The 20,178-nt window shown below is 42.3% G+C and overlaps 1 protein-coding gene across 1 annotated transcript; it reads left to right on the forward strand.

Annotated features, from left to right (window-relative positions):
• Positions 1 to 17,799: 17,799 nt before the first annotated feature.
• Positions 17,800 to 19,515, forward strand: LOC121627680 (filamin A-interacting protein 1-like; the record flags this gene model as incomplete). The annotated part of the gene is made up of 3 exons (XM_041966707.1): positions 17,800 to 17,964; positions 19,035 to 19,208; positions 19,291 to 19,515. Coding segments are annotated over 3 exons (564 nt in total), but the record flags the coding sequence as incomplete, so codon positions are not given.
• Positions 19,516 to 20,178: the final 663 nt, after the last annotated feature.

The raw sequence follows: 20,178 nt of genomic DNA on the forward strand, positions 1-20,178 counted from the left end.
TCGTCAGTGAGTGTCATTATATATATGGTTGGTTTTACCATTGGCTGTCATGAGCCCATTATAATTGTCATGACTGTTGACCCCAACTTCAGAGGTACAGTTGTGTCATGGAGATGTCATCAAGTTTTATTACACTGTCACAATGATTTTATAAGTGTTACCTTTTGTAATGGATTAAACAAAGAGATATAACATGGCAATTAGTGAGCTTTAGAGGTGCTTGTGGGTGGATTTGCTACCTTTGGAAAGAGCTAGGCTAGCTGTTTCCCCCTGTTCCCAGTCTCTATGCTAAGATAAGCTTACTTACTGCTGCCTATAGCCTTATATTGACAGGACAGATGTGAGAGTGGTATAATTTTTCCCACATGATTTTCCTGCAAGAAATTTTCTAACATGTTGACCTATTCCTTTCACAAGAAAGTATCAGGTAGTGTGTTATTATCTCCGTTTTGGCGCACTAGATTATGTTAGTAACCACTTATACTGCAAGCTTCATAAATCTGCTCCCTTGCAGAGAGTAGCATGTTCTCCGTGGTTATACCTCAGCTTGCTTTGTAGACCTGCATTATGTAAATGAAACCTTTACAGAGCTCTGTACCATGCCAGCCTCAACATGAACCAGCTCACATCTCACCGCTATTTCTGCATTGTATCCCCTCCAGGGACTCGGCTTTGGTTGTGAAATTCTTGGCATATGTAACATGATTGGATAAAATGACACAGGTGGCAGCCTGATGCTAAATATGCACTGGCGAAAAAAATAAAACACGCCAAGGAGGCCTGCTGCAAATGCTCCTCTTTGAGCTTAAGCCTCCATTGTTGCCCCTCTCTGTTTGCTGTCGCTATAGAAATGAACTCAGAGGAGATGAGCGGGCTTAGCATGGCTCTCTGACTTTGCAAGGCTTTTGCATTTGCTAAATGACAGGGTCAATTATCGGGCTATTTTCTGATGACCCACTAACATTTTCCCTGCTCCCTCCTCTTAAAGAGAAGTGATGCATTTTGGGAAGAACAGGGGAGGAGAGAACAGGAGTGTTACAGCGGGGAGAAACGTCGGTGTTGCGCCCAGTGGCAGTTAATTTACTCACTTTGGCCTGGACAACACTGGAGAGATTTAGGAAATGTCTTAAATGGGCATGATTTGGACAGAGTGGGATTGTGTTTGGCAGGGGTGCTGCTGGGATGAGGCCCAGGGCTCGCCAGCACATAGTGTCTGTGAAGGTGAAGGAGGGTGCGTTACACCCATCTGCCAAGATGAAGTGCAGGGGGCCAAAGCCACAATAGTGCTTTCGAGTCCGGTGTCCATGTTGTGAGGGATGAACTCAAGCAGCTCGTCCTTCATCCTCTCTTATCTGTTGCGACCTCAATCAGGAGTTTGCAGGAATTTGTTCTTCATGCACAATATGCTACACGATCCAGATCCAAAAACTAGCTCCACGTTCACCTACTGTGCACCAAAACGATGAACAAACACATTACTTCTAAAGGAGGTGACTTGAAGGAAATGTAATTTTTCCACCTGACTTATACTCTGAACTGATGACTCATTCTGTAACTTGGTACAAGACAATGCATCGAAACCCGGTCAAAAAAAAACAGACTTGCAGCTTGTGCGACTGAAGTACACAGATTTTTTTTTTTTTTGAAAAATAAAACATGAGTCAGCTCACTGAGAACCGTTGAGAACAGCGACTGAATATTAACAAAGCTTGAGGAAGAGCCAGAGAACTGCATGATTATCCTCTATTTTCACACATGCAACTTACCCTGGGACAAACCGATAGTGGTCTTGTAATTGATCATAGATGGCCTTCCTGTTCATGTCGGTTTTGGCTGCATTCTAGTTTATATATAAAATATATGTGTAAGTGTTTTTTTCTGAATATATATTTAAAGCTGTACTATTCTGAAAGTGGTTCTAATCATTTTTTTTTTTTAGAAATGATCATTTCCTAACACAGCAGCTGACCAGCACCAAATGGCTGACAGACACAGTTCGCAACAGGTGAACATAGTGGAGCATTTAGCGGCTTGGGAGCAAGATATTCCCCTTAGTTCACAATTAAAAAAAGCACTAAAAGGAGAGAAAAGATTGCACCAACAGATCAATTTAGAGGGTGATAATATAAATGTTGTGTTTTGAGCTTGTTACTGCCCCCAAGTGGCCAAAAAAGAAAAAGAAAAACAGTTATTGCAGCTTTAAAGGCCCTGAACAGTCACAAAGGTGTTTTCAAAACTGATTAGATGTGATTTGAGTTTTTAAAATAGATATGAAATTTAATCTATAGATGGATTTTCCATTTTTTTGGTGAAACTTAAATGGGCCTCCTTCACCTCCAACATCATTCTCATTTTGCAGTCAATATATAATGAATATGCAGATTCCTGTTAGACCTTTAAAATAAAGCTTGATGAGAAACATTTCAGGGACAGTTGCAGGTTGGTTAGTTAAGGTACGGTTGGTCTCATGTGTGAAGGTACTGTGTTTAACACCGCGCCCACCACCCACCACAGATGGTCACTTTTCATACAGTTTGAAAGTTATACATATAAAGTGTCACATGTACATGGATCGACTCATTAAAAATGCGACTATTTCACAAACTGCCCTGGTATTGGGCTGGCTGGGAACACAGGATGTCACTCCTTTCTATTTACTTATAACAATGATAAAGGCATCAGCTGTCCCACCCTGACAAGTTGAACACACCACTCACAGCCCCCCTGAGTCGAGGAAAATAAGTGAAAACACTGTGCGTTTGCACCATGGTGTGCACAGTAACAGTAAGTTTATTCTTTCTTCTACTGGGCTTCAGTCTAAAGCCATAGTCAGACACGATTAACATGACAGGAGGAGGCGAGTCATAAAATCCTTCCTCTCCACAGCTGTAATAAAAGCCGACAGCATTTTTACAAGAGCTGGATCTGGAATAGACAATAAATATGCCAGAGAACAATGTGACCTTCATCACTACTTGCAAACGACTCAAACATCTCTTTGTGAATGCCAATCAGGCTCTGCTTCATATCACATAAAATCACCTGTAACATGACAGTGATGAGCTAATGGGGGCTTTTTTTCCTCACTGAGTTGGCTGACGCGAACAATCGATCGATCAGATTCAATCTCCTTTTCTTCTTCATCTGAGGTGATGAAGCAGGGATCTGGAGATGGAATTATTTCTGGGATTGGGGATAAAAAGCTCCAAATGGGAATAAAACTGACCAGCTCAGGTAATATTGAAACCACCAACTTCCCCTCCAGAAATTCATCTGCTGCGAGATAATGAGATCTTGCTCCCCTATAATGCGCCAAAGAGATGCTTTGGGCATTTTGGATGCACAAATTCCAATAATCGCTCATTACAAACAAAATCACATCAACCTGTTTGTTTGTAAATCAGATACAGTCTGCCTAATTGATTCGCTGATTTGCATTAGCCTGCTGCCACAATGCCGAAGCTCTAATTACAGCTTAGACATTCCTCAAGCCCAAGGTGTGACTCATCAGACAGCTTAATGGGGAGGTTGCTGGGCAACCGTGCTGGGGACAGGCCGACAGGGACAAAAAGGTGGAAGGAAGCGAAGCTAAGCCCGCATTTAATTATCATTTTGAATATGTTTTTGATAGGGAAGTTGCATCCACAGAGAGTTGTCCCTGGATGAAGACGTTTAAAGGGATGTCAGTCCCACAGTCCATCCTACACAGTAAATCTAAGTGTGTTTTGTAGTTTTGTTTCATCAGAAAGGTTACAAAAACAAGAATGATTAAATACAAAAACAAACCGTGTCGATGTATTCTCCCACAATGCAATGCACAAGAAAATGGAGGAGCTGCTCAGTGCTTTATCATTTAGCAGTACCGTTCCAATTTCAAAACTATAGTATAAGATTGATATGGAGTAAGAAAGTGGAACACACCTTATGAATTCTGTTGACTTTTATCAGTGATTTAGGAATTGTAAAAGTGACAGCAAGCATATGGTGGCCTGTAATGGACATAAAACACTTTGCATAATTAAAAGTCAATAGAAGAAATGGACAAGGGAGCAAATCATGTCGTCTTCAGTTTGAGTGCAGAATTTCATCCCTTGCTATAGGGCTAAAAGCATCCAGGGACATTCAGGGGTCCACACACACCCCGATACATCCACACACATACAAATTCATGCATTGAACACGTATTCTCACCTGGTTGTACCTGCTGTGATCCTCAGATGCACACATGCTCCCACACACAGCTCTCCATTAAACTCTGCCTGTGCTCACCTACTGCCACTGAATCCCCCCACTGATTCAAACACTTCATTCTATAATGCAGAACAAATCTGCTGCATCTCAATTACCAGCCTACTGTACTTCGTGGTTTCGGCTGATAGGTGGAAAGTACCTTCAACACTTGATAACTGTTGGCCACTGGAGGATAAATGCAGCAGACTGGAGTACAGTTCCTCCGCAGGACACGGTCCAGCACCACCAGGATACGTCTCAGCTCTCGCCTTCTCCTCACTTCTACTGTGCAGGGGATTGGGTGATCCCTAATTTTAGCCTGGTGTTTGTCGGCCACTGGACAGATTGGATTGCAGGCAGAAAGGAGAGGATGCAACAGTCGTGAGTTGGGGAGTTGATGAGGAATATCATCACATTTCTGCTTCATTTGTGACTTGATATTTTATGTCCCTGAAGACCAGGGAGGGTTTTTCTTAAGGAGTCCATGCAGCCACTAATGGTGATTCCACATAAACACAGAGAAGGGAAGTTAACTCATGGAAATCATGAACGTGATCATTATTTGTGACATTATTGAAACTTCTCTTATTGGATTGTGTTGCGACAGATGAAAGAAGAAATTATCTCGTTTTCACCATCGTCTTTATCTCATACAGCTCGATCATCCTGATTTACAATAAATGGCTTCAAGCACATCCCGAATTGCCTGGTTTGCTTATAAAGGGCAGCAGAGAAGAAGCAGCACAGTTTTCTCATGATGCACATTCTGCATCTTATTTTAGATTTCATGTTATCCAGAGAATTAAACACTCTGAATACATGAATCAACCATAACTCGACTTATGCTTTAGTCTTGAAGTGTGTGTGTTCGGTCAGTGTGCGCAGACGACAAAGTGATAGCATGTGGACCAGCTGATGGATGCTGTGACCCTGTAATCCTCCACTGTCAATCCTGTGTCACTACACAGATGGATGTACTGACTGGGAATGCACCGGTGAATGAATGAGTGCATGCTGAGGGCTTTGTCGTCTCAGGGGGAAGAGGGTACAGTCATTGCTTGTCTGAGCGAGCTGAATCTTTTCTTGACAGTGCTTTAGTGAAAGGCCAGACGTGAGCTGAACAGACTAAGAAGAAACAGACAGAATAATTTCTATAACCTCTGAGGTGAGACAGATGAGCACATTCACATGACTTCTGGGATCATATATCGTAGATGCAATTACTGCAGACAAAGGGACAGCATGTGGACCATCTGACGAGCCCTGCATGCAAACATGCAGTACGGGACAGTACCTGCTCTATGGTAAAGCCACAACAAGCTACAGAGTTAAAACCTCCCTTTTGTAAAAACATAATCTAGGAGCAAATCTGTCTGCAGGCCACTAATACCACACCACAGCAGATTGGAGAAGTGAAATACATCCATGTTTTATCAAATACGTTCCCAAAAATACTATGGTTAACAGGAAAATATTTAAAAAAGCAAAAGCACAACAAAATAAAATGTCCAATTCTGAAAAGAAATAGGATGCAAGTCTAAGCCATCATGTTTTTGACGTGCAATTAGTCCTTTCTCGTGCTAAATGTTCATGTTTTGCTAGTGTTTCCCAGTTTAATTTGTTTAGTGAAATGTGGTTGTGTTTTGCACCTCCTTCCAACCAGCTCTGCATCAGCACAGGTGTAGGCAGCCTACCTGCTATTTGGGCTGTTTTACTAAAGCATGACAATATGGGTCACACATCACTAAACCCAAAAGTTCCACATACACATGAAGCAGAACAGCATCAATCAGGGTCCAGAAACTCCAAAAGGCCACTCCCAAAAATAAAAAAGCGCTGCCCTCTGCTGGCTACACAGAGCTAGGGGTCCCAGTGAAGACCCCATAACCTTTGAGCACTTAATAAATAAACAAATATTATTATTATCACCTGAAATGAACAAGGATGCTGTATGTTAAACAGCACTGTCATAAACTAGAAAAACAAAATACAACTGAAACAAAATATGGTGTAGAAGTGAATACAACTGAAATACACTTACTTAACTTCTTGGTATCAACGCCATGTTAATCTGCTCAATATCCCTGCAGGAAAGCACCTAGATGATGCAGTGTTGGCCAATTTATGCTTCATATTGCTGTTACTCACCTATAATGAAAGTTGATTTCGATCCGATGGTGACTTTGCTGTTGTCGTCTGTCAGGGCAGGTGTTTATCTGTGTGGACATGTTTGGGATGAAGCACAGAGGATCACTGTGTCAGGATGTTGGGGCTTGTAGGTGATTCGTCTTCTTCTTTGGTGGCCCTTGTGGTGACAGATCATTTCAACTATTCACACCTTGCAACCATCGGATCCTTCTGGAGGTGCTCTGTCATGCTGGGCACACAGGACCCTTCAGAGGCTGCGGAGGGGGAGCAGGAACAGATTTTAAAATAGAGAAAGAGATCCGGATGTTTTTTCAAATGTTACCTAATCTGGGAAATTCAGAAAGGCCAAAGCAGAAATTCAATTTCACAGGGAACACATCTAGCAGCTCTGGCATTAGCCCTGTGGTGATGTGACTAGGATGCACATTTGTTTCATTTGATCTGTTTAGGTAACTGCAGAGCTTTTCCTGTAACCAGTGTGGGAGGTACACTTAATTTTCTGCAGCATGGATACTGGGCATTACTCAAGGGGATTCCTTAGTGGCAAAAGCAAAAGAATCAGATGCAGTTTTAAAAGTAAAAGCTACATCTGGTTTGCATGCAAGCTTGATTTAAATTTTGTAAACTTAGATTTTCACTTTTTCTCATCTGCTCTGTTTCTTCACGCAGCCTAAATTAAAGCTAGCTGTGGCAAACCAGGAAATAGTCTGTGGAAATATTGGATTTAAATGTTAGTTTCTCTCTGGCAACATTTTATAACTCCAGGCAGACAGTAGACAGCTGTCAGGTCATGAAATTACTTTGAAAAAGTACTCAGATCTTTTACTTAACTAAGTAAAAAAGCATTAGCATGGAAATTCATTAAAATACCAGAAGTAGTACTCATTATGCAGAATGGCCCATTGTCACAATAATGTATATTTGTGGATTATAATTACTGATGCATTAATGTGTTCATTCACTTTAATGTTGAAGGTGGTAAAGGTGGCAATGAAACCAGCTGATTGGCTGAGAGCAGTGACAGTGACCCAAAACAGACAGTTGCAGGTCATAAAACCAAAAAAAGTCCAGTGATAATTATCTTTTGGTTCATCATGTCACATAACATGCAGTCATGTGTTGATTCGTGCGTCTTTCAAAGTTTCCTATCAAACACTGCAAAGTCATGCCACCGCCTGAGACACAGCAGCCCGCCTGCCACTGAACCGGATCACCCGTCACTGCTGCAAATATGAGATTACTACCGCCCTCAAGCTTCTCTTTCTCATAATCACCTGCTCCAAAACCGACAAGGTTACAGTCTGATGACACGGAGCGTGGAGCACCTGCCAGGGTATGACGGTTGATACGGGATATAAAATATTACAGGGGCGTGTTTCGCACATGTACGACATGGGAGTCCAGCAGGGCTATACGTGGAGTCAGCCTTTGTAAAGAGCAACAATGAGAGAATGAGGTTCACTTCATGTGCGTCATGTTCTGTTGCGCTGATGTTTGAATCAAAACAGAATTACTGGCCCCATTAAAAAGTCATTTGGTCTCCGTTCTGGTTGAGAGGTCGCTGAACTTCTGCACTGCTGTCTGTTTTTCTTTTCAGCAGCTTGACCTTGTTAAATGTGAAGACCTTGGCATGAGCTAAATCACTAATATACAGTGTATACAGATGTTACACACAGACACACACAGAAACACACACAGTAAAATGCAACACTTGGAGTCAGCCACGAGATCATGAGAAAGACATTCTCATGGCAACACTGTTGCTCTCAAGCAGACAAACAACCAGTGTGTATGTGTGTGTGTGTGTGTGTGTGTTTGTGTGCATTTACGAGTCCCCCATCCATGCTCTGCCTTTCCGCCTGTGGGACTAATCGCCTCCATTGTCCTCACAGTCAACAACTCTATGTCCTGTTACCTGAGTGAGCTAAGAGACCAGATTCCTCAGTTTGTTTTGGCTCTTTTGCCTCTTTCAATTTTTATTTAGATGGATCAGAATCATAAATGTGCCAAAGAGGACAAAGGGGCTGCAACTATGATCAATTACTCTGCAAATTTCCTCTTCCTGGTTAAAGAATATCAGAAAATCAGGGCTCAACATCTTGAAATTGCTTGTTTCAACCGACCAACAGTCCAAAACCCAAAGACACTCAGTTTGCTCTCATTTCAGACACAAAAAAGCAGCAAATTCTCACTTCTGAGAAGCTGCAACATGAGATGTTTTTGCACTTTTGCTTGAACAGTGTTTGAACCAATTGCTGAAATATTAAAGCCCCCTTGTTGCTTATAGTTTCTTCAGTGGGATATTTGAGCTTCACTGAGCAGGGTGATGTATGTCCAGAGTCTGACACTAAATCTGCTGCAGGAGGAACGTTTCCCTGTGACCACCTTCAATCTGAGTACCACTTGAAAGACAACTGGGGTCTACTATACACAAGCATGATGCTGAAATGGTAAAAAGCCAATGTGATTTTATGATTTTTTTAATCGAGGTAATTGACATTTTATTTATTCTAAGCGTAGTATTTCCAGAGGGAATCTTAAATTAAATTCAGTATATAAACACTTTCAGGCAAAGTCTCTTTTTCTTTAGCTCCCACTTCAGGGATTATATTTCTGTTGTTTTACTGAGGTCTGCACACAGAAACCTTGGCTGACTTTAAGAGTTTTGGTCGCTCAAACTTTAATGGCAACATGGCGCCCCCTGGTGAAGAACACATACTCTAATGCTGCTCATTATGCAGCAGGATATTCCCATTAGTCCTACAAGAACTGATGGCAAGTAACAACTACAGTAAATAACACATTCTCCTGGATATACACAGTCCTGTATCTTAGGACAACAGGTGATATTCATTATCACTGCTCCTCTTCCAGCTGGAGGACCTCTCTTGATGTCTCGACCAAACTTTATTCCATAGAATCAGGCTGAAATGCACAGAGGAGCTGCACTGTTACTGAATATGATCCCTGTGTCTCTGAGACATGCTTGCAGGGGGAAATGTGCAAAGCTGACACTGTTACAGTTTCTGGCCTGTCCAAAGATTTCCTGGGATTGCATCATCTAGCAGACAGGAGGCCTTGATGCAAAAAATGTGCTGCAGGGTTCTCTTTCACCTGACAGGCGTTTTAACAGCTTTTAGCCCTGCAGCAGCCATCGTATATCCTCCAGCTTTAAATAACAGCGTGCCTGAATCTGAGCTGAAACATCCCTGTTTGAGCGCTCGTCCTCGGCCGGTTTGTCCTGAGCTGAGCACGACTTCAGTGCAGAGGAATTCCCAAACCGCTTCTCTTCTCAGCGCTAATGCTTGCAGGAAACATCTCAGACGGTTTTATGGCACCTCATCCAACCTCCAGGCCTGAATGCTAATCGTTACCTGTTGCTGTGGCAACCATTGCACTGTTTGTAAATATTTCACTGATTTTTTTTCTTTTTTGGCCAGATGATGGAAACCCCTCAGGCACAGCATGCAACTCTCTTGACAGTCATTTTTGGGCGCTGTTAGTATTACTGATACATTTAGCACAGTTTAATAACACTTTAAGTAGAGCAATACAAGTAGAAACACTCAAACTATATTTATATTTTACAATGGAAAAAACTATCTAAGGAAGCCCCACACCTTCCAAAGTATTCGCCTAAAACATATTTATTACCACTTAATTGTATAACTGAAACACTCACACAGAGTACTCTCTGTGTGTGTATCATTAAGACATCAATGTGTTGTAACATTTATGACTTATCTGCTACAAAGAGGTGACTGCCTTAAATCTCCACTAACTAGCTCTTACAGCTGAATGAAAAACAGTGGACTCCTGCACCATAAAAACAAGAAAATGCATCATATGAACTCTCTTTTATTTTCTTATCAAGCTCATTTCAAGCTGTTCTCACTCTGCTCTGCCAAATATATTTGAAACGTGCACTGAGCCAAAATGAGAAGTGGTGATTTTGGATCTCGGGACTTTCGGACCTCCTCTGGCTCTGCGAGTTTGTAGTTTAATCATCACTGACATTTAAGTTTATTTCCTTTTCTTTCTGTCTTTTGTCCTGTCAGTGTGTGGCCTCACACACATGCAACAAGTAAATATGAATAATAATGTGCTCTGTTCACCGGGAATGGAAAAAGAATAACTGAAGTATAATTGATTTTGTGAATAGCTAACGCAATATGCAAGCATGTGTGGTACATTCACTGCAAACAGGACAGGTATATATGCATGTATATACTGTATATATGTATGCACCAGTGCATGCAGCATGAAGCTGGATCCGAACTCCTTACTGCCAGTGAAACGATAACAACAAAGAGTGAAATATGGTCAAACACCAGAAAACGGATATTCGATTACACAGTCACACACATGGATGAGACCTCGCATTCATCACACCTGACCAGGACATTTAATGGTGTGAAAAATGAGCGACATCTGATCTGATTTTACATGGACCACACTTCGCCACAGTCTCAGTCGTTCACCTCCTACTCTACACAGTGGCCTCTGATGTTGATGCATGGCTCTCCAGCGCTGCTTCGAGTCAATTCATGCTGGAATGAAAACAGGCATCTGAAACCTGATTTGCCACACCTTCCTCTCTATGAAAACCAGCTTCTTCTCCATGATCAATTTTTCATGGGCCGCTAACAGACTGTGTCCTCCTGACAGAGGAACATGCTCCTGTAGCCACAGCAGCATAATGTTTCACAGGTTAAAATCTTGGCAGATTTTGTGCTAACCAGCTTCATCAAGGACTACTTCAACATTTTGGGAAACATCCTTACAGGATTTGCTTTCTTGCCAGAGTCAGATGAAGAGACCGCTACCTGGACCTCTCATACCTGGACAGTAAATATGAAGCCAGCAGCTGGTTAGCTTAGCACAAACACATGAACCAGCAAAGCAGCTAGTTTGGCTCTATCCAAAGGTAGGGATACCTTTGGAAAACTAGTTGACACGATCGCCACCTCTTCATGGTTTCTTAGTGTTGGTGCTAAGCTAACTGGCTGGTGGGGGCTAATGTGCTGAGATGCTATCTGTAGCTAAATCATCTTTTTGATATTTTTGCACACAAATGCAGAAGAAAAAGCATAAATAAGCTAGTAAAAGTAGCTTTCACATTGCTATCTTAAATGAGTTAAAAGAACAGTTTCTCTTCTGCATTTCTTTGTGTTTCTGCTGAATAAAAAACCTTTTCTGTCAACATGTGAACTCTTCTGGAACCAAAAGAAAAAGCTTGTTTTTAGTCTAAGTCTATCCAATTGGGGTTTTGCAAAGGTTGAAAAATGTTGTGGAATATCTCGTCAAGCCAAGTGGTGATTTAGTGTATGTGCATTAAGCTGCACACTAGCAGCAGATCCTCCAAAGGATATACTGCTGCTCCTCCATCTTTCCCTCCCCTTGCTTCCCTTTCTCTGCTCTCTTCTGATCTGCCTTTCTCTTCCCCTCAATCATATTGACAGCAGCATGATGTCAGGCTGCAGGAATTTACTCTGTAATTTGTGTGTGGGTGTGTACGCGCATGCATATGTTCTGCTCGCATGCCAACTGTCCACACAGGCTGCCGTTTGCATGTGTTTCCATGCGTAGTGCGTGTGTGGGAGGAAAGAGGTATATTTCTTTTGTAGCACACCTGCTTCCTCACCTTTCACCTTCTCGCATTTAACGGCCTTCCCTCTGCTTCACTTCCAGCACACATGAAAAGTCAAGTCATCACTGAAAAGCTCTCGTTTTTAGCTTTCGGAGACAGATAGTGCTCATTGTGCGAGACCCTGGTGTCGTGGTGAGAGTGTACTTCACGGTATACAACGTTTGGGTAACACCTGGGAAAGACTCATTACTTCATGAGTGTGTGTGGTGCTGGTTTAGATTGCGAGTCCCAACAGTCCCAGAAAAGGTCCAAAATCATAAAGCCTCAAAATAATGAGCTTAATCGCTTTCTGAAGTGTTCAGATGTGTGATAAAATTACTTGATGGCCATTATAGACAGACTTTATGAGGGTTTTTGAGTTAGTGACTGGCTGGCTGGCTTGGTGAGTTCATTGCGTAAAAACTCTTTGAATGAATGAGCCTTTTGACCTGGTAGCTAGTCGGAGAAACCTTGGTGGTCCCGGCTAGACAAACCCAAACTGCCAACTGTTTCCAGTAACAGCTTTGCTTTTGGCTTCGGACATTGTCGTCACTGCTAAATGAGAGCACAAGGTAATGGAAGGACCTCAGGAAAGGAGGAAAGAGGGAAAGAGAAGTTATGAATGAATAAGCAAGCAGTTTTTATTAATATTGCTAATTTTAAGCCATGCTAGCGGTGGGATGGCACTGTTGGTCTGTTGGTCCACCACTTTGGTCCAGACTGAATTATTTCAACAACCATTCGTTGGACTACAATGACAACTTACATCTGGATCATTAAATCAAATTAACCACAAAACTAATCACATTTCCATCAGCCTCTGCTTTACTTCTGTTATCAAATGTTAGCAGCAACTTTGAATGACAGAGATACTTCTACACTGTGGTATTTCTACTTTTACTGATGTTAGCATTTAGCTCAAAGCACTGTTGAATTAAAATTAAAGTTAAGCCTCACAGAGATGCTAGCATGGCTGTAGTCCTGATTGAATAAACGAGTGTTGCTTTGCTATTCTGTGTGGTGTGCATGTGTGTGTGTGTCCACTATCAACAGCCCTGATCCTTTCGACAAGCTACTGTGTGTGACATATGTTTTACAACCATATATAAACGTATGCATACCTGAAATGAAAAGTCATAGAGACTATTCAACCAAAAACTACATTCATTAATCCCCCCTCTTTGTACTATTGTGCTTGTGCTTGAACGATTCTTTTCACTGCGTCGTCTTTAGTGCCAACACCAAGCTAAGCAGCCAAGTCCCTTGCATAAGATGTGAGCACCTGCTAATCGTAACATAACCTTCTGGCACTGATCCCTGCTCAGAAAATGAAAAGTGATTGAGTTGATTCAGGCTGCTCTGACAAAAACGCCTGACACTGGCTGGATGGGATTAGTGAGAGGACAAAGCACAGTTAAGTCATCTCTGGGCAGTTTTACACATGTCACACACCCGTTCATTCATGCTGTTATACTCAGTGAGTACTTCAACAGATGGAAATCATGATGCATTACTTTGCGTTTGAAGAACAGGTACAAACATGATGACTGTAGGCTGACTTCTAAGATTATTGACATGTGTCACGTTTCCAACCAGAAGGATCTTTCCAGAGACAACCCCCCCCCCCCCCAGTTATTGGTTCATTTGTTAATCACAGAGACATTAATGTATTCATTTAGAATATGTCTAATTGAATATCTTTAAAATGTCCAATCAGGCTCTGGTGGGGTCACCTGGGGTCTCCTCCCACAGATGGCGGCTAATTTCCTTTTTGTTTTGGCAGTTTTGTGTTCACACCTTCTAAAAGCTGACAACATGGATAACACGGCACGGTCATGGAGAAAATATGTGTGCACACAGCGTACACGAGCAGTTTAAGAGCCAGTGTTTGTGCTTCCTCCGGCAAAGGAAGTCCCAAAAGAAGTGTTTTCAATGCTGTGCCCTGTGTTTATTTAGATGAGGACTGTAACGCTGTAAAACTGAACACTTAATGATAAAGAAACATGGAGTGAACTCTGGTTTTTGTCTTTTTGATCAAAATGAACAGTTGGTCTTCTTTTTCTGACATTTAAAAGGTTTATTTTGGATATCTATCTGTGATAGCTGGACATTAATGCAGTACATTGTTAAGTATACTTCATCTTTTAATTCCAATCTTTAAAGGTCAATTCAGAATGGAATTTTTTGGGTAATGAAAGAAAGGTGTTTTGAGCAGTGTAACTACAGTTTGACAAATTTTTCTCACATCAGTTCATGAACATAAAGCAGCGCAGTTTTGGCCAGCTCATCATTCCAGTGTTTCCAGTTCTGAGCGCTTTGCTCAAAGTTTCCAATAACCAATAACACACTTCACAAAAACCAGGAACTTCACTTGCCAGAGATATAGCACTGATCTCAAAGCTAATTTATTCAACTCCCATCACGACAGTAAGGGAGATATGTCAGATCCAACAGGAATCTATTTTCCCGTCCCCTCTGTGAACCTTTTTATGAACTACGTGATATATTTCTGATCCATGTTGGAGATTTTGCAGATACGTGATACTTGCACATGTAGGAATCCCAGCGGGGTCGCGTTACATGTCTGCGACCCTTGGATTTGTTGCACAATCCCAGCTCAAATCTGTGTCCTGCAGCTTTTTATACACGTGTGTGCCAGTGTGAGCATCTGTGTGCTTGTTGCATCATGGGTTCGTAAAATTTTAACAGGCTGCAGTTGTGCAGGAGTGACTGATCGTTGAGGTAATTATGTATCTAGTGCAGTTACTCATTCGGAAGACTTCATACTGTTCTAATGATGTTCAGGATAAGGTTACAAGCACACAAACCGTTCCGTGTACTTGAGGTACTGTACAGGAAAGGTATGACAGTACGTTACTTAAATCTGTACAAATGCACTCACATTTTGAGCAGATCTCTCTATCGCCTGTAGCCCAGATCTCTGAGTAAGTCGATGTGGAGTCTGTCTAAGACTGCAGGGAATTACCTCAGCTCTGAATCATGTGGCGCCTTGCCTAGAGTGTGCACAATGCAATCACCCAGCCATCTTTCTTACTCATAAACTGTCAGAGGGCCTCACACAGAGGCTGGACACACACTGCAGGAGTCTTGAACAGATTGTTTTTAAGGTCCAATTAGGGCCATCTCAGGCAAATCATGTTAGAATGGTGAATGTTCGTTTTTGTCTCAGTAGCCAAGCTGGACTAAGGCTGAAAAGTGGTATTTTATTATTTTTATTTTCTTTCTTTTATTGGATAGACAATAAACAGAAAAATTAAACAGCGTGAACACAGGCACAAGGCCAGGTGACTGCGAATGTGAGCTGTTGTATATCCCAAAGTATAGATTGGCAGCAGGGGTAGTGATAAACTAATAAAGTTGGCTTAATTAACTGACACCTTTGTATGTAGTTTTGGTGGAAGCTCCCTCTTCTTTTGAGGTGCTTGGAATTATTTTAATGATTGAGGTTTAGCTAGAATGTGAAAAATATTTTTCACATTCTAGCTTTTTCTTTTTCAATATCACAGTAAAAAATATGCCGCATTACGAGTCCCGCAGTCAGTTTTATCAACAAAAAGTACATCTTGCAGGTATACAAGCAGAATGCCCCAGTCATTGCTATCTAGTTCAGAACTGGATTATTATGACTGACACACTGCCATACAACCCGCATGGCTTAATGTTTAGCGACACTGTATACCATCTGGTAGTTTAATCTAGAATCATGAATTTTGTTTATTTTTCATTAATTGCAAGTCAATGTTTTGTAAGTAAAATAAAAAGGATGAAGTAAAAGGAGAGTAGAGGAGGAACTAGAAAATAGCACTGAAGGGAGATACTAAGTACGAAGCACTAACATTTCTAAATACATAGTTAAGTAGATGTAACGGGTGCTTTGTAAATTATAGTGCAGTCGGCAAATGGAGAAGTAAAAGGGAAACTAAATGGTGAACACTACCTATTATTATAACCTTCTTTATAATTTAACTGATTTATTAATGATTTTATTTGATTTCTAACTGATCTCCTTTTTCGTGGTCGACTACTAATGCCTGAGTACCGATGAAAGCTCAGATCATCACTATTTCTGAGCTCCCAGGAAGCCCGAGATGTTGGAAAACGTCATCATTTATTATCAGAAGTAGACTTACATGTAAAACTGACATTATTTTGTGTTACATTGGAGCACATTGTTGTGAAATACCGTCTTTAGCTGGAACAGCAACCTCTGAGCTCAGTTAGTTGGAAACCTTTTGACGCCAGTTGAGCCAGATAGATGATGATGTAATGCCTTCAGGCAGATTATTCTCTCACACATCAAACAGTCAGAAATGAGTCTCAGCATGTTTTTGTTTCAGTTCTGCTTTGTCTTTTGGATATATTTACTTTAGCTGAGCATAATGCTGAAAAAGTAATAAATTACTTGGCAAAGAAGCTTAGAGTTCTTTTGCCTGCTAGTCTGCAGCTTACAGCAATCATCTATTTATCATAGTTGGATTTATCATAGTTAGTGAGTCACTGAATGGCCCATTCATAAACCAGATGTCACAAAGACACGCTGTATACACCAAACAGACCTTGGTTGGTAGCCACCATGCTTTTTATTCGTAGCTCACTAAGTCATCTACCCGGATGTTGCCCTTTTTCCGATCACTCTCCGGGCCCCAACACATCAGACCACCTATCATCATCTGAAAAACAAAGTAGGTACACAAGAAGACCGCAGCGCTCCAATGCCTCAGTCTTCTGGCAGCCTGATTCTGGACAAGAATTTCACGTTATGGGAAAATTCATCATCCGTGAATGTCGGTCGGCAGCTTTGGGTAATTTGTTGCGACAGGACTTAAGGTCCAGGGTCCAAAAAAGTTCTGGCACTGACCGAGAAATTGTGGCATAATCATGCTTTGTGGCTGGTGGTACGACGTGGTGATGACGACTCTATTCCGCTGAGTGACTAATAATAACATGTCAGGCAATGACGACATGCTGTTGCGCTGTACAGATGACAAATGTGGAACTGGATGTACAATGTAGGTCTAGTTTATGGCCTACTTACAGTATGATGACAGACCAGGTTATATCTGCACAGTGTGATGAGATCCCACTACAGAGCCTGACAGCAATAAACAAAAATTATGTTTAGACATGCACGGTCTCCAAGGACGTTGAAAAGTCCAGACTGAAACATTTCTATTGGTGGTGGAGTATTTTTCCTATTTCCTGGGATGTGTGGGGTTTGTTTGAGGGCAGTTTGGGAAAATGGCCTCCGTGCCCACTAATGCCTAAATGCTCTGGCCAGAAAATGTAAACTAAAACATTTCATCAGTCACAGAATAAATCCTGGAATGCGGCAAACATCGCAGATTGATTACACATGACGGCATAATAACAGCCGAAAGTGTTTTGTTCTTTAAAGCCCTTCAAAGTCAAGGTCGTTGATTCAAATTTGGCACGTGATGTATTGTGTTAGTTGTTTTGCCTCTGTCCTGACCGCATGCAAACATAAATAATGCAAAGTCTGCACAAAGACACACACAAGGCACGTGGGGCAGGAAATGCATGTGCACATCTGTATACAGGATACAAAAAAACAACCTTATCCTTCCATCTTCCATTCACTGAACAGGTAGAGGAACATGCGATCTCGCAGCAACAGTCTGGAGGACGTAACCAAGGCCAAGCCGGGGCAGCGGCAGGCGGAGACACGCAAGCGATCTGCAGAGAGAGAGGAGCCCTCCGGAAGGGCTGAGCGCCGCAGCCGACACCGGGAGCCGCCGGACGACACCGGCACCATCCAGAGGAATCACAAGACGGCCAAGAACAGCACCTGCTGTGCTGGTGGGAGTGGCAGTAGCAGCGCCAGCGGGGCTGCAAAGGCGGTTCGGAGGGAGAAGGCCAGGGACCTTTCCAGAGATGACCTGGTCTTTCTACTGAGCTTGCTTGAGGGAGAGCTGCAGGTAATCTAAACTGTAGAGATGACAAAGCAAATTTGGATTTAGCCGTGGGAACAATCGGCGATGACAGCAGCAGACAGGCCTGGAGAAATGGCACGGGCCCCAGTCAGACAGATAGTGAGACACGGTGGTTCAGTGGGCAGTGGCCGCTCCAGATGGACCAAAAGCCTGTGTTAATGGACAGCCGACAGCTGAGGCTACTTCCTGTCATTCCAGCACTGGATCCAGGAAGCCCCTGGCACTGATGTCGTGTGATAAAAACAGGCCAAAGTTTGTCTTATTGCTGAGGTTAAAGAGGCTAGATACAAGGAAACAACAGAGCAGAGACAAAGACTTGTACATAAAATCCCAACCCACAAAAGAAAAATGAATTTAGAAAGCCCCTCATCCCACCCCTTCCATAGATGGGATATGTAGTTTTTAACCGCAGAGAAAACAAAGTGGTTGTGGTGGATTCCTGACACACGTTAATCCATACAAGACATAGTAATCCTACAACAAGCTTCGGCTTGGTCGCTTTCTTTTCAAAGCAGATTTGGTCAATTTCGTGATCATATTACTACCACTTGGAATGGTGAAAGCGGGACTTTTCAACCATTTATCTGATAGTTTTAGCTGTAGATTTTGACACTTCTGAGAGCTTGCTCGCAGCTTTTCACATTATTGTTATATGCTTTTGTTTCGATGAAGCTCCTGGCAGTTGCAGAAGTACACCCATGGGCACACATATCCCTGGTCGAAAACCACTGCTGTACAGTACTCAGAGGGGAAAAAGATGTGAACAAAGATGCAAAAACAGTTCCTTTCTTGGGCTTACAGCACCTGGATCTGTTTCAACCAAGTGGGGGTTTCCGAAGGACAACTTACAGGCTAACTTCACCATTCATAAGTGAATTTCCGTCCTAAAATGCAAAATGCTGAGTTAGAGTAAGATGGTAGAGACAAGATTAAGATTGAATTATTACTATTTCACTAATATTTGGTTTAGCACGGACTCATCGCCTGCTGTCTTACTGCCGCACATCGGAAGTCAGTTGAATTCTAACCAAATTCACCTTCTTCCTCGACTGCAGGCCAGAGATGAGGTGATCACAGTGCTGAAGGCAGAGAAACTTGACTTGGCCCTGCTGGAGGCCAAATATGGCTTTGTCACACCACAGAAAGTCCTGCAGGCCCTGCAGAGGGACACCATCCAGGGCAAGGCCGAAGTCCTCGAGGAGGACATCTATGAAAAGCCCATGGAAGAGGTAACACCAGCCCTCGATGACTGCGTCTGAGTAACAGAGCAGTCCAGATGTGACAGATGTTTTCTTTGTGCTTCCCCCACAGCTGGACAAGCTGGTGGAGAAGCAGAGGGAGACGCACCGGCGGATGCTGGAGCAGCTGTTGATGGTGGAGCAGTCGCACAAACAGGCCCTGTACAAGCTGGAGGACGAGAAGAGGAACCACGGAGAGTTCATGAAGAAGAGCGATGAGTTCACCAACCTGCTGGAGCAGGAGCGCGAGAGGTCAGTGTATGAGTCAACGCGAGAGCTCAGAGAGAAGAGTCGCTAGTCCTCCAACAAACAACATCATCACAATTGCTGCTTCAGCCCTGCCTGGTCTAAATGAACTTATGTTGTTGTCCTTGGACAGAATGATCTGAAAGTAATTATAGAAAGTTTCGTTTAGTTTTCAGCGGAAGGTTTCTGTGTCATGCTCACTTTCTTAATTCTGATATCTGATTTACATTCCAATACCGGATGGGCTTCAAATACATTAAAGCAAACTGCCTGTGCAAAACTTGTTTTTTATTTAAATTGGAAAATTTGACTAAAATATTACTGATAATCCATTAGGGTTTATGTGATTTCTAACCAGATGGCGGAACAGCCTGAAAATCTATGACTTATCCATGATAACAGCTGGTTACCGCTAATCATTGCACAGGATAGTAGTAATCAGCGCTAAAGAAGACACTGCTTTTAAACATCATCGACTCAAGTTTAAGACATATCTTCAAGCAGGTAGCTCTGCTGTAGTGGAGATGGACATCCCTGTAGCGCTGCGCTGACAGTCCGAATCAGACAGAGTCAAGCCAAACCAGCAACTACTAGATATCCTTAAGTGTGAAGTGCTAAAAATGAAACGCAACAAACCACTGCGACAGAGCAACCACGACAATGCATTGCATGCTCCATTAAGACCCAACAGGCAGAACAGAGAAAAGTACTCCAC

This window comes from Chelmon rostratus, chromosome 24 (genome assembly GCF_017976325.1).
Source record: "Chelmon rostratus isolate fCheRos1 chromosome 24, fCheRos1.pri, whole genome shotgun sequence".
NCBI classification, from domain to species: Eukaryota; Metazoa; Chordata; class Actinopteri; order Chaetodontiformes; family Chaetodontidae; genus Chelmon; species Chelmon rostratus.